Here is a 16,152-nt window from a genome sequence, read left to right as displayed (position 1 = left end):
TTCTTTGTTTTACTTTTTTTACTTTAGGTTATTAAGCTCAGACTCCCAGAAGTGAGTATTTCAGAGCAGAAGGCCCAACTTGCCCATGCTAGCATTGTTCTTTGGGGCCATGATATAGACCTAAAGACATTGAGTATCACATTGACCCATTGATGGTAATATTCCACCTCACTAAACTTGACACAAAAGGGACTAGTTAAGTACACAAAATCGCCTCATACTTGTTGTAGGCTAGACTTTGGAAGGGCACTCTGTTTCTCTCTCCTTGGCAAGCTTTCATAGAACCTTACTTAAATTTCTATAAGAAGCACCCATCCTTTGAGGAAAGCGATAATCTTTGCCTCTCACACCTCCACCACTGATCGGCGTGTTAGCAGTTAATCTGCAGGCTTAGAGGAAATTAGCTCTCATGAGCTCTAAAAAAGGTAAACGCACATGTTGCACTGAAGAAAGTTTATTCAACAGCCATGGTGCATCATGAATGAAAGCAGCATTCACTTTGGCACCCTCAGTGCCATAAAGGCATGAGAATGTTTATTCATTATTTGTTATTTCTGTGATATACACTAATACTTATTTTTATATTTAGCTTGTCCTCTACCACAGAGGAGCTCCTAGAGAGACAAAGATGTGTGGCATGAATGTCATCAAATGAACAGGAGGAACTAGAAGGAGATAGTTTCAAAAAGGGCTTGGGTAGAGAGGAGAAAACCGCTTTTTCTGTGGAGTTGAATTATGGACATTTTTAGTCGAAGAAGCAGGGTCAAGGGAGGCCATTCTTCTTACTAATCATAAGGAATAAATTTCTTTGTATCTTCTCTCCAAAGAAAGGAAATTGCTTCTCAGTCTTCTGTGACAGATGGTGGATACTGTGAGTGGGGCTTCTATCCACGGTGCAGAACGAGGCAAATGAGGACCCAAGGGTCAAAATTGTGATTGCCACCTGGCTGAGCCTGAATTCAAATCTGAAATGAACTAACAAATAGGCCAAAAGAAGGAACCAAAGATAACAACACAGAACACTTATGGTATGACGTAGACCTTAGATTTTCAAAGCACTTCATTACTCTGGAATAAGAAAGCTTGGATCCGTAAGACTGAAGGGCCAGGCTAAAGTCTTGTAACAATTAGTTGAGTTATAATTCAGATAAAGATGACATCATTCATAATCCAGAGAAGTTCATTTTTTTGAGCTTTACATTTTTCTCTGCTCCCCTCCCTGCCTCCCCATCCCTGCTTCAACTCCCCCCCAAGGTCCCCATGTTCCCAATTTGCTCAGGAGATCTTGTCTTTTTCTACTTCCCATGTAGATTAGATCTATGTAAGTCCAGAGAGGTTTATTTTATAGAAGAGAAAAGTAAGAATAAAAGGCTGAAAAAAACAGAATTGAATAATAAAACAGATCACTTAGGGTTGATGGAAGAATGCTCTGAACAATGTCTTAATGCATTTTCTTCAACAGATACACTGAATTGTGTTCCACTGTTATACGGGTCAAAGGTTATGGGCGACTTCAATGCCAGTCTGGGCAAAGGCTTCATTTTGGTGGGCTTCTCTGACTGGCCTCAATTGGAACTCCTTCTTTTTATCTACATTTTGATTTTCTACTCCTTAACTCTCTTCGGCAACACCACCATCATTGCTCTGTCACATGTGGACCTCCGATTGCACACTCCCATGTACTTCTTCCTCTCCCACCTCTCCTTCCTGGACCTCTGCTACACCACCAGCACCGTGCCCCAGCTCCTGATCAATATTGAGGGACATGACCACACCATCACGTATGGAAGGTGTGTGGCTCAGCTCTTCAGTGTCCTTGCCCTGGGCTCCACAGAAAGTATGCTTCTAGTGGTGATGGCCTTTGACCGCTACGCTGCTGTGTGTCGTCCACTCCTCTACACAACCATTATGCACCCACTTCTGTGCCAGGCATTGGCTATCTCATCATGGGTAGCAGGCCTTGTCAACTCTCTGATTCAGACAGGCCTCATGATGGCCATGCCTCTCTGTGGCTATCGACTGAATCACTTCTTCTGTGAGATGCCTGTGTTCCTCAAGCTGGCTTGCAAGGACACAGCTGGAACAGAGGCCAAGATGTTTGTGGCCAGAGCCATAATCTTGGTTTTTCCTGCGACACTGATTCTAGGATCCTATGCACACATTGCTAGGGCTGTGTTAAAAGTCAAGTCAATATCTGGCCGCAGAAAAGCTTTTGGGACTTGTGGGTCCCACCTCCTGGTGGTTTCTATGTTTTATGGCTCAACCATCTACACATACTTGCAGCCAAATGACAGTTATTCTGAGAATGAGGGAAAGTTTGTTGCCCTTTTTTATACCATAATTACTCCCATGCTCAACCCTCTGATTTACACCCTGAGAAACAAGGATGTGAAGGGGGCTCTGTGGAAGGTACTCGGAAGAGGCATAGAATCAAGGTAGTAAAAAGCATTTTCTTTCTGTGATGGCTCCAGCATAATTGAACCCATTGGTCTCTAGAAAGCAATCTCAATGGGCTTGTTGAAGAAGAAAAGTTTCACTGGAAAAGAGAGGGAGATTAAAGAAGATAACAAGGGGTAAAAGTGATCAAAATTCAGTATATGTATTTATGAAGTTGTCAAAAATAATAAATACATTCTCAGTAGGCAGCAAGACTTGGTGCCTTCCTTGTGGGAAGCTGGGAGTGAGGCGCTTCTGCAGTGTCTTTAGGTCACTCTCTGGACACTGCTCAGCAGTGGCTAAGTGCTGATTGCATCATAGCTTTCCAAAACAAAACTACAAGCTGGACAAGAGTACACAGTGAGCAATTATGGAGACTCGGGTTTGGAATGAAAGAAATAATTCTTATTTTTTAAAGTCATACTTCTTTATTGTTTTTATTGAGCTATATATTTTTCTCTGCTCCCCTCCCTTTCTCCCCAAACCTCTTCTACCCTCTCCCACTATCCACATGGTCCCAATTCACTCAGGAGATCTCATTTTCTTCTAGATTAGATTTATCTGTGTCTCTCAGAGGGTCTTCTTTGTTCTCTAGATTCTATGGGGTTGTGAATTGTAGACTGCTTTTACTTTGCTTTATGTCTGAAAGCCACTTATGAGAGAGTACATATGATATTTGTCTTTCTGGGTCTGGGTTGCCTCACTCAATATGAGGTTTTCTATTTGCCTGCAAATTTCAAGGTGTCATTATGTTTTTCCACTGTGTAGTATTTCATTGTGTAAATGTACCACATTTTCTTTATCTGTTCTTCAGTTGAGGGGCATCTAGTTTGTTTCTAGGTACTGGCTATTGCAAATAATGCTGATACGAACATAGTTGAGCACATGTTCTTGTGGCATAATTGAACATCCTTTGGGTATATACCCAAAAGTGGTATTGCTAGGTCTTGAGGTGGGTTGTTTCCTAATTTTCTGAGAAAATGCCATACTGATTTCCAAAGCATCTGTACCAACTTGTACTCCCACCAGCAATGAAGGAGTATTCCCTTTACCCCACATCCTCTCCAGCATAAGTTGTCATCAGTGCTTTTGATCTTGGCCATTCTCACAGGTACAAGATGGAATCTCAGAGTTGTTTTGATTTGCATTTCTCTGATGGCTAAGGATGTCGAGCATTTCCTTAAGTGTCTTTCAGCCATTTTAGATTTGTCTTTTAAGAGTTCTCTATTTAGGTCTGTACCCCAGTTTTTGTTAGATTATTTGTTCTTTTGATGACCAATTTCTTGAGTTCTTTGTATATTTTGGAGATCAGTCCTCTGTCTGATGTGGGGGGGATGGTGAAGATCTTTTCCCATTCTGTAGGCTACCATTTTGTCTTGTTGACTGCATTCTTTGCTTTACAGAAGCTTTTCAGTTTCAGGAGGTCCCATTTATTAACTGTTGCTCTCAGTGTCTGTGCTATTGGGGTTATACTTAGGAAGTGGTCTCCTATGCCAATGCATTCAAGTGTACTTCCCACTTTCTCTTCTATGAGGTTCAGTGTGTTAAGTTTTATGTTGAGGTCTTTGATCTATTTGGACTTGAGTTTGCGTGACAATAGAGATGAATATATTTTCATTCTTCTACATGTTGATATCCGGTTATGTCAAAAACCATTTGTTGAATATGCTTTCTTTTTTCATTTCACAGGTTTTTTTGCTTCTTTTCAAAAATCAGGTTCATAGGTGTGTGGATTGATATCCAGGTTTTCGATTTGATTTCATTGATTCTCTTGTTTCTGTGCCAATACCAGTCTGTTTTTAGTACTATAGCTCTGTAGTAAAATTTGAAGTCAGGGATTGTGATACCCCAGAAGTTCCTTTATTGTACACGATTGCTTAGAAATAGTTATTAAAAGTCTCCCAACAACAACAATAACAAAAAAACCCAAAAAACAACACCTCAGGACCAGATGGTTTCAGAGCAGGATTCTACAAGATTTTCAAAGGAGAACTAATACCAATACTCCTTAAATTGTTGCACACAATAGAAACAGAAGGAATATTACCAAACTCTTTTTATGAGGCTATAGTTACCCTGATACCAAACCACAGAAAGACATTACTAAGAAAGATAATTACAGACCAATCTCATGTATGAACATTGATGCAAAAATACTCAATAAAATACTGACAAGCTGACTCCAAGAACACATCAGAAAATCATCTACCACTACCAAGTAGGCTTCATCCCAGAGATGCTGGGATGGTTCAACATACAAAAATCTATCAATTTAATCCACAATATAAACAAACTGAAAGCAAAAAAAAAACATGATTATCTCATTAGATGCTGAAAATGCCTTTGACAAAATCCAACACTTCTTCATGATAAAGGTCTTGGAGAGAGGAGGAATACAAGAAACATGCCTAACCATAATAGAGGTAATACATAGCACACCAGCAGTCAACATCAAACTAAACGGAGAGACGCTCAAAATGATACCATTGAACTCAGGAACAAGACAAAGTTGTCCACTCTCTCCTTACATGTTCAGTATAGTACTTGAGGTCCAGCTAGAGCAATATGACAAAAAAGGAAATCAAGAGGATACAAATTAGAAAAGAAAAAGTCAAACTCTCACTATGTGCTGATAATATGATAATTTACATAAGTGACCCCAAAATTTCTACCGAGGAACTCCTATAACTAATAACACCCTCAATAATGTAACGGGATATCAGATTAATTCAAAAAAATCAGTAGCCCTCCTTTATACAGATGATAAATGGGCCAAGAAAGAAATCAGAGAAACATCACCCTTCACAATAGCCACAAATAACATAAAATATCTTGGAGTAATTCTAACCAAACAAGTGAAAGACTTATATAACAAGAACTTTAAAACTTTCAAGAAAGAAATTGAAGAAGACACCAGAAAATGGAAAGATCTCCCATGCTCTTGGTTAGGTAGAATTACGATAGTAAAAATGGCAGTATTACCAAAAGCAATCTACAGATCCAATGCAATATCCATCAAAATCCCAGCAAAATTCTTCACAAACCTCAAAAAGAACAATACTCAACTTCACGTGGAAAAGCAAAAAGCAATTCACAATTGAATAATAAAAATTTTAATATTTAAGTAATATTAAATTGAATATTAAAAAAACAAAACAGAAGAGAATTAATTCTGAATGAGAATTAATTCTGAATGACTCTTTGCAAAGTCAGATCCTAATATGCTGTTGAATATTTGACAGTATAATCCAAGGCAGAGGACATGAGTTTATTGGTTTTTTGGTTTTGTCTTTTTCTCATTTTTTGGTGATCCTGTCAAATTCTTGATGTATCAGAGTCCATTTCAAAGGTTTCTTGCAGTGTTTACTGTTCTATGGTACTGAAAATTATCAGATTTTGAACAGAGTTGTTTTATAGAGTATGTGACTTTCAGACAGGCTTATTTATTTAAGCAGAGAAACTTCAAAATCTTCTTATAGTAACACACTTCCTCCTGTTAGGCCATACCTAACTTTCCCCAAGCAGTTCCATCAACTTCAGACCATATATTCAAACTTATGAACCTAGGCAACCAAGGCCACACCATACCTTCCCATTGATGACCTTGGTGCTGAAAATCCTAGGATTTTACTGTCACAGATACTTAAGCTTACACCTTTCTAGTGCTCTGAGTGGTCAAAGCATCAACCTTACCTTAATCTTGGTTTCCTCTCCTGAAATGAGCATGACATCAACCACTTTATCAGCACTTGATGTGTAGTGTGTGTGCAATAAATGTTAATTCCCACTTCTTGTTCTTGTTGAAGGGAAAATAAAATAGCCTAGAATCTTTTTTCTCAAACACACACACACGAGTAGAGAGAGTGAATGTGATCAGATTATATTATGCACATGTTTGGAATTGTTAATAATTCACAATTGAATAATAAAAATTTTAATATTTAAATAATATTTAATTGAATAATAAAATTTAATAATAAAATAATAAATAGTTAACTAGATATTTATAAGAACTTATATTATAAGCTAATAATTTTATATTACATAATACAGCATGTATTACATAAGATGTAATAATAATGTATAAGAATAAACCAATAGACCTAGAATTGGTAATTGAATGTCTTTTATTCTGACCAATCCCAACTGAATGTCATCAATTTTCAAGGAACAAAACAACTACTCTGTTCTAATCCTTTCAGAGAACAGAAAGTGAAAACTACTCAACTCACTTTCTTGTGTCTTTCTAACCCCAGGGAAAAACAAATCAAGGATACTACCGACCAAAATGTAGATCAAGCTATTTTTCAATATAAAAGACTACTGACCAGAATGTAAGTCAATCTATTTTCAATATAGAAGCAAGGTCCTCGATAAGATGTTAGTAAGCTGAATTCAGATAGATATAAACCAACTTTAAAAACAGCTAAAATGCATTTATCACAACAATAAAGTGACACATCAGCATTAGACCTTACATGTAACTTGTGACACCAGTAGACATAGTTTTCTTCCCCACAGCATTACCTAGGGTGGGGAAGAAAAATCCTTTGTGAACAGTCAGCACCAATTCATGACAAAAAGTCACAACAAGCTTAGAAGAGATGCTGTTGGTGAGCTCAGACGGCGTCTAACATTTCCCACCGGCGTACTGATGAAGTGCTGGCGTCTTTCATGTGATAAACAGGGTAGAGCACTTTCCTCTTTCCAACTCTGTATTGAAAACTACAACTGATAAAAAGAGTAAGTGATATCAGAATTAGAAAACAGTAGGTGAAATTGTACTTTCTATCCGATTACTTAACCTCTGTACATATTATACAAGGGAATTTGTAAGGCATCGAGACAAATGGGATTTTAGAAAGCTTTTTTTTTTTCTAATGTTTGTGAAAAAAAGCATAAAAATCAATTGCATGGGCACTTTGGAAAATGGTGCTACTTCTACTATGGGAAACAGATGGAGATTCCTCAAAAAGATTAAAAATGTAATACTGTATGATCTGTCAACTTAATTGGGTTTATATTAAAGAGAGTTGAAAGCAGGGCTTTGAGGAGATATCTGTGTGTTCACATTTGTAGTAGAATTGTTCACAGTAGCCATATGGTGACGGCAAAGGTGGTAAGGAGTTTATCATCCATCATCAGATGAATGGTAAACAAAATGCAGAGCTCTCTCTCTCTCTCTCTCTCTGTGTGTGTGTGTGTGTGTGTGTGTATGTGTGTGTGTGTGTTAGTCTTCAAAAGGAAAGTAGAAGCTGATCCATGCTATACCATGAATGAACCTTGAATATATTAGCTATGTGCAATGCACATGCCATAAGGAAACAAATACAGCATAATTCCACTTACCTAAGCTACACAGAGCTAAGAATAGAAACAGAATACACAGTAAGTTTCCAAAGAGATGAAAAGTAGGATGAGAAAAGTCTGAAATTTTCTTATGTAAATAAACTTAATCTGATTGGGATGTACTCTTTTGTTTCTTTTTTTTAAAAATTGATTTATATTGAGCTCTACAGTTTTATCTGTTCCCCTCCCTGCCTCTCCCCTCCCCTTCAACCCTCTCCCAAGATCCCCATGCTACCAATTTACTCAGGAGATCTTGTCTTTTTTACTTACCATGTAGATTAGATCTATGGATGTCTCTCTTAGGATCCTCATTCGTGTCTATGTTCTCTGGGATTGTGAGTTGTAGGCTGGTTTTCTTTGCTTTATGTTTAAAAACCACTTGTGAGTGAGTGCATGTGATAATTGTCTTTCAGGTCTGGGTTACCTCACTCAAAATAATGTTTTCTAGTTCCATCCATTTTCCTACAAAGTTCAAGCTGTCATTATTTTTTTCCACTGTGTAGTACTCCATTGTGCAAATGTACTACATTTTCTTTATCTATTCTTTGGTTGAGGGGAATCTTGCTTGTTTTAAGGTTCTGGCTTTTACAAATAATGCTTGAGCACGTCCTTGTGTATGATTGAGTGTCTTCTGGGTATATACCCAAAAGTGGTATTGATGGGTCTTGAGATAGATGGTTTCCTGATTTTTTGAGAAATCACCATAATGATTTCCAAGGCAATTTACAGGTTTACACTTCCACAAGCAATGAAGAAGCATTCCCCTTACCCCACATCCTCTCCAGCATAAGTTGTCATCAGTGTTTTTGTTCTTGGCCATTCTTACAGGTGTAAGATGGAATCTCAGAGTGGTTTTGATTTGCATTTCTCTGATGGCTAAGGATGTTGAGCATTTCCTTAAAAATCTTCCAGTCCTTTGAGATTCATCTTTTGAGAATTCTCTGTTTAGGTCTGTACCCCATTTTTAAATTGGGCTATTTATGCTTTAAATGTTAAGTTTCTTGAGTCGTTTGTATATTTTGGAGAATGTTCTTTTTCCAATGAGGGGTTGGTGAAGATCTTTTCCCAATCTGTAGGCTGTGCTTTTTTCTTGTTGACCATGTCCTTTACTTTACAGAAGCTTCTCAGTTTCAGGAGGTCCCATTTATTGATTGTTGTTTTCAGTATCTGTGCTACTAGTGCTATATTTAGGAAGTGGTCTCCTGTGCCAAAACATTCAAGTGTACTTCCCACTTTCTCTTCTATGAGGTTCAGTGTGATTAGTTTTATGTTGAGGTCTTTGATTCATTTAGACTTGAGTTTTGTGCATGGCAATAGATATGGATTTATTTTCACTTTTCTACATGTTAATATCCAGTTATGCCAGCACCACTTGTTGAATATGCATTCTTTTTCCATTTTATGTTTTTTTTTTGCTTCTTTTTCAAACATCAGTTGTTCGTAGGTACGTGGATTAATATTTGGGTCTTTGGTTCAATTCCATTGGTCCTTCTGTCTGTTCTTATGCCAGTTCCAGGCTGTTTTCAGTACTGTAGCTCTGTAGTAGAGTTTGAAGTCAGGGATGGTGATGCCTCCAGAAGTTCTTTTGTTGTACAGGATTGTTTTGGCTATCCTGGGTTTTTTGTTTTGTTTTGTTTTTCCATATGAAGTTGAGTATTCTTTCGAGGTCTGTGAAGAATTTTTCTGGGCATTGCATTGATTCTGTATATTGTTTTTGTTAAGATGGCTATTTTTATTACCTTAATTCTACCTAACCAAGAGATCTTTCCATTTTCTGGTGTCTTCTTAATTTCTTTCTTCAAATATTTAAAGTTCTTGTCATACAGGTCTTCCACTTGTTTGGTTAGAGTTACTCCAAGATATTTTATGTTATTTGTGGCTATTGTGAAGGGTGATGTATCTCTGATTTCTTTCTCAACCCCTTTATTATCTGTATAAAGAAGGGCTACTGATTTTTTTGAGTTAATCTTGTATCCTGCTACATTACTGAAGTTATTCATGAGTTTTAGGAGTTCCTCGGTAGAAATTTTGGGGTCACTTAATTATACTACCATATCATTTCCAAATAGAAATTTTGGGGTCACTTAATTATACTACCGTATCATTTCCAAATAGTGAGAGTTTGACTTCTTTTCTGATTTTTATCTCCTTGATCTCCTTTTGTTGTCTTAGTATTGCTTGAGCTAGAACTTCAAGTACTATATTGAGTGGATATGGAGAGAGAGTGGACAACCTTGTCTTATTCCTGAGTTCAATGATATCACTTTAAGTTTCTCTCTATTTAGGTTGATATTGGCTGTTGTCTTGCTCTGTATTCCGTTTATTATGTTTAGGTATGTTCCTTGTATCCCTGCTCTCTCAAAGACCTTTATCATGAAGAAGTGTTGAATTTTGTCGAAGGCTTTTTCAGCAGCTACTGAGATGATCATGTGTTTTTTCCCTTTCAGTTTGTCTGTATAATGGATTAAATTGAAAGATTTTCATATGTTGAACCATTCCTACAGCTCTGGGATGAAGCCTGCTTGGTTGTGGTAGATGATTTTTCTGATGTGTTCTTGGATTCAGTTTGCCAGTATCTTATTGAATATTTTTTGTCTCAATGTTCATGCATGAGATTGGTTTGTAATTCTCTTTCTTAGTAATGTCTTTGTGTGGTTTGAGTATCAGGGTAACTGTAGTCTCGTAAAAAAGAGTTTGGCAATATTCCTTCTGTTTCTATTGTGTGGAATAATTTGAGGAGTATTGTTATTAGTTCTTTTTTGAAAATCATGTAGAATTCTGCATTGAAACCATGTGGCTCTGGACTTTTTTTGGTTAGGAAATTGTTGATGACTGTTTTTATTTCCTTAGTGGTTATAGGTCTATTTAATTTGTTTATCTGGTATTGATTTAATTTTGGTAAGTTATATTTATCCAGAAAATTGTTCATTTCCTTTAAGTTGTCCAATATTGTGGAGTATAGGTTTTTGAAGTATGACCTGATGATTCTCTGTATTTTCTCCATGTCTGTTATTATGTCCCCCTTTTCATTTCTGATTCTGTTAATTTGGATATTCTTTCTCTGCCTTTTGGTTAGTTTGGGTAAAGGTTTGTCTATTTTGTTGATTTTCTCGAAGAACCAACTCTTTGTCTCATTGATTCTTTGTGTTTTCTTTGTTTCTATTTTGTTGATTTCAGCTCTCAATCTATTTCCTGCCATCTAGTCCTCCTGGGTAAATTTGCTTTTTTTTTGTTTCGGAGCAAGAAAAAAAAACCTTAAAAAATAAAAATGTTTGGAGAATTGAGCCCCAACACTTCAGGATATTGCAGATCTGTGGTAACAAGTGCAAAGGCTATTGATACAGGAGGAGAAGATGAAATAACAGGATAAAAAGACCACCAGAAACAGAAACAAACACATATAAAACTTTGGTACATGATAAAGGCCAAATATTTGGACAAGCCTAGGAATCTAATAAACATGGCATAGCAGTGGCATTATCTACCAAGTTGACTCATGGTCTCATTGTAAAAAGCAAGAGACTAAAAAATTCAGAACATAGAAATTTGTAATACGATCTTATCCTGAGAATATATTTAAGACAAAACTTAGAACAGTAAGGAAAGGATAGGTATTAAATGCCCATGTTATACATGTGTGCTCTTCCTCCCCACTGCTCCATGCTGTACAACACACTTCATAATGTGAACATCAAGATAAAGATCAGGAGGTTCTTGCAGTGTACATGACTCACGGAAGGTTAGTATGCAGAATGTGAAACCCATCCAACCTATTTTTTCAGGAAAGCACAAAGACCCTTGTAAAACAGACAAGTATATGAATAGTTATTTCCAGAATAACCTGAATGAGTAACAAACAGCCTTTCAGTAGATGGTGATGAAGGCAGAGACCCACAACGGGTCAAGACATAGAGAACAAAAGACTGAGGAATTTTCAACCCTAACTGAAGCATATGTACTATACCCCTCCTCCAAATACTCAGAGATTGCTGTGGAAAAGGGGCCCAAAAGAGTGTAAGGACCAGAGGTGGTGAATGACTACAAGGAAACAGTATCTCCTGGACACCCCAGTTGTGATAGCATGTGTGACACTTGCGCAAGCCCAAGCCAGATGAAATGCCAGCATGGAGAGGGAAACTGAGGACACAATCTCACCCCTAGCTGTGGAGTTAATGGCAATGACACAAAAATCAGTGAGTAGGGAAGGGAGTGAGTCTGGGAGGAGGTGAGTGCAGTGAATATGATTTAAAAACTATTAAAGAACTAATGTTTTTTAAATGCAAAAAATGATCAACCTTGCCTACAATCAATGAAACACAAATTAAAATAGTAATGAGATACATTTCCATAATCCCTTTAGTAACAAACATTAAATGGCTAACTTAGTAACCTCATTCTTCATTGCTTTTAATAATAAGAGCAAAAAAAAAAAAGGTTCCATCAGTATGATAGGTCTTTTGGCACTGAAGCTCTTCTCCTCTGTCCCAGGATTTGACTCTGAAAAGCTAGAGAAACTTTCATGTAAGCGCTAGAGCTGTGTCTAGACATGTTCTCTGTCACCTTGTCTGGAAAGGAACATTATCAGAAGTGATTCAGTGACTTCTTTCTCAGAACATAAAGGTTAAACTCTAGAATCTTGATGTCATGAAATCCTATACAGCAGTTAACAAGAGAACCATCTCGAAGACAGCCACTTTTACTTTTTCTCATTTCTTCTAGTTTATCTGCATTGGTCTATATTTTTAGGAGTGAGTGGGAAAGATTGTCATGCTCAGAACAGAAGGTATCTCATTTTAATCATGGCTTGCCCTACTTACTAATTTCTTGGTCACAGATAGCATGAGCCTGTGCTTAAGAATCTAAGTGTTGGTAGGACGCTCCCTCCCTCCCTCACTACCCCCCCCCCTCACACACACACACACACTTTCTCATTGTGGGGCATTTGTACACTGTGTGGAAATGTATTGCTGTGATTGGTGTAATAAAATGCTGAATGGCCAATAGCTAGGAAGAGGTTAGGTGGGACTTCCAGGGACAGAGAAAATTCTGGGAAGATAATGGCGAATCAATCCCACACCAGTTATGTTTTAAGGGGTTATTTATTTTGGGGGGTAAAACTTACATACACGATAAACCCTCAGGAAGGGAGCCTAGTCGCTGGAGCAGGAGCCGGGAGCAGGAGCCGGAACCAAGCGCCGGAACCAAGAGGCTGAGCCAAGCTTGCTGCTCTTCTTTTAAAGAGAAATATACCACGCCCCAGTGGGCTAGTATTTCAGCGACTATTGGCTGATGGAGCCGAAGGCGCTCCTGCAACACTGTGGGCTCGTGCTTCAGCGACTATTGGCTGAAGCAGCAGAAGGTACTCCCGCAGCACCTCCCCCTTTTGTTTAAGTAAGAGAGTTCTAAGCCTACTACGAAATTATATACAGTAAGTACAAACCTACACAATTATATACAATAAGTACAAATATCCTATTCCAACTAGCTAAAGTCTTGTATAATAAATAACTTGGCCAAGTCATGAGAGGAAAGTAGCTACATTTATCTAGTCTTCAACCCCATAGAAGATCCAAGAAGAGAAATAATGTTACCTGAGTAATTAGGAAGTGCAATCAAAGAACTTCCAAAACATGCAACAAATCACAGAGACAACTGGCTACCTGGGCAATCACCAAAGACCTGTTTGCAGCGTTGAAGCAACCAACTTTGACTAAGGCCTAGAATAACTGACAGATTATTTTTAACAGACAAGAGATTTTTCAAAACCATCTTACCCTGTCTTGGCAAGATTTAACAGTTCTGTTTATCCATTTCTGGATTTTATCCATTTCTGGATTTTAACAGGCAAGAGATTTTTCAAAACCGTCTTACCCTGTCTTGGCAAGATTTAACAGTTCTGTTTATCCATTTCTGGATACTGTGTATTTGTCAGTAGTTGAGGTATGGGCAGTTCCTTACCCAGAGGCCAGTTTTGTCAAGAAGACAAGCTCCAAGTGGAATGTCTTTGGTGCTCAACAATCTCTCGGGAATAGGTCGGTGTTGCCAGGAGTGATTGTGTCTCACTACACAGAACTCTAAGATTAAATTAAATGCCATTTTCTACAGGTATTCGAAGAGGTTGAAGACTATTTATATATAATCTCTATGTATCTAAAGAACCTGATTAGTCTAACCATAAATATGACAGACATAGATGACTATTGATCTACAATTCTTAACATGTATCTAACTTAAAGACTAAGAGAATAAACAACTGTGCAATAAATGAGGACAATGACCTCCAAATGTAAACAATAAATATCAATACATAAACAATATATGAGTATCTTAATCAGAGGTAGAAATGTACACTGCAATATGGTATACATATATCAATACAATATATATCAATACATAAAAAATGTTTTAAACAGGTAGAAGCATGCATACATACAATATTCAATATACGCCGATATAATTATCTATAAACAATAACTCCCAAATACCATTATTATCTATCCAATTATCCCCCTTTTTTTTCCAAAAAGATCCCCGAGCTTATAAAATTCCTTTCCCAACTCTCAACCGTATACTAATTATAATCAATCCCTAAATATTGTTCCTAAACCTGAGGACAAACTTTGCTGAGAGAGGGGACATCGTCCTCTAGAATTACTTCCAGCTGTCATGGGGGTATGGTTCTTTCTGGAGGATCCTGTGAAAGTAAAATGATGGTTAAATTTCAAGGTCAATGTCTTTTAAAATTGCAAACAGTCTCTGAGTATTTTGTGGAGGTCTGGCCAGAATGTTGTACAAGATGCGCACCATTTCAGCTAACCAAGTTGGAATCATTTGTGCAGCTGATACCCAAAACAGGACTTGTAGTAGCACTATCAGTATCATGACGTCATATCAACCAAATGGAGTTGTTGTTATGGGGGTCCCATCTTCTTCCTGGAAACTTCAAAAGTCAGTGCACGAAAAACTCATTGTTCATTGTGGAAAACTTAAACATTAATTATATAGACATATACAAACATATATTCAATGAAAAGTATGATAGATATGAAGAAAAGCAAAGATGTTCTCTAAACTCATATTTCTTTCTGTCTCATATCATGGCTCTTGACATAAGACAGAAACTCCACCCGCCAGCCATCCCAGCTTCCATCCAGAGGGCCATCAGAGGGGTGAGTTTGCTTCGGGCCCACGGCAGGGGCCCGGCGAGGAGGAGCTCAGACTTTCCCCGACCCCATAGACTCCCAGGTCACCCTGCAGTGCTGGCTCCACCCTGCTAAGCTCTCCCGCCTGCCATCCCAGCTTCCATCCAGGTACAAATTCCTATATTTCTCACTTCCCACTGGAGCCATATTTTTCCCCAGCTCAGCTGCCTTGCACGCTGGGCCTGCTCTGAAGGTGCATCCCGGAAAGAGGGAGTGCCTGTGCTTCAATAGCCTGCCTGAGGAAAGGTAGGCATTCTATCAGTGAATTCCCTGCCCAACAAGGGAACCTGACCTGCTACCAGAAGTTCCAATAGAGAGCATTTGAACGAAGAGATGGGCAGACGCCAAGGCAAGACCTCCTCCAACAATCTGAAAAACAACATGAAAACACCAGATCCCAATAACCCTACAATAGAAGGACTTGAACACTCTAACCCAGAAGAAGTGGAAAAAATGCCATTATGAAAGCAATAGAGTCCCATAAACAGGATATGAATAACTCCTTTAAAGAATTGGATGAGAAGTATAACAAAAAGTTTGAAGAAATGAGTATAGAAATGGATGAGAAATATAACAAAAAGTTTGAAGAAATAAGTAAATCTGTGAATGATACCCTGAGAAACCAAGAAAAAACAATCAAACAGGTAAAGGAAACAGTCCAAGAATTGAAAACTGAAATGGAAGCAATGAAGAAAACACAAACCAAAAACCGGCTGAATATGGAAAACCTAGGTAAATGAACGGAGACTACAGAATCAAGCATAACCAATAGAATACAAGAGATAGAAGAATGAATCTCAGATTCTGAAGATACCATAGAGAAAATAAATGCTCTGGTCAAAGAAAACGGCAAATCCAACAAAATCTCTTAACAAAACATTCAGGAAATCTGGGACACAATAAAAAAAAAAACCAAATCTAAGAATAATAGGGATTGAAGAAGGAGAAGAACTGCAGATCACAGGTCCAGAAAATATATTCAACAAAATTATAGAAGAAAACTTTCCCAATCTAAAGAATGATATTCCTATGAAGGTCCAAGAAGCATACAGAACACCGAATAGACTGGATCAAAAAAAAGTCCCCTCGCCATATAATAATCAAAACAGAAAACATACAGATTAAAGAAAGACTATTAAGAGCTGCAAAGGAAAAAGGTCAAGTG

General features: G+C 37.7%; 1 protein-coding gene across 1 annotated transcript; it reads left to right on the top strand.

Annotated features, from left to right (window-relative positions):
• Positions 1-1,446: 1,446 nt before the first annotated feature.
• On the top strand, positions 1,447-2,439 carry LOC125401545 (olfactory receptor 2Y1B-like). The gene has a single exon (XM_048435860.3). The coding sequence runs from the start codon at positions 1,504-1,506 to the stop codon at positions 2,437-2,439; it is 936 nt and encodes a 311-aa protein (XP_048291817.3). The 5' UTR covers positions 1,447-1,503.
• Positions 2,440-16,152: the final 13,713 nt, after the last annotated feature.

Source organism: Myodes glareolus, chromosome 9 (assembly GCF_982192425.1).
Source record: "Myodes glareolus chromosome 9, mMyoGla1.1, whole genome shotgun sequence".
NCBI classification, from domain to species: Eukaryota; Metazoa; Chordata; class Mammalia; order Rodentia; family Cricetidae; genus Myodes; species Myodes glareolus.
Note: the sequence above shows the minus strand (reverse complement) of the source record. Positions and strands in the feature narration are given on the sequence as shown.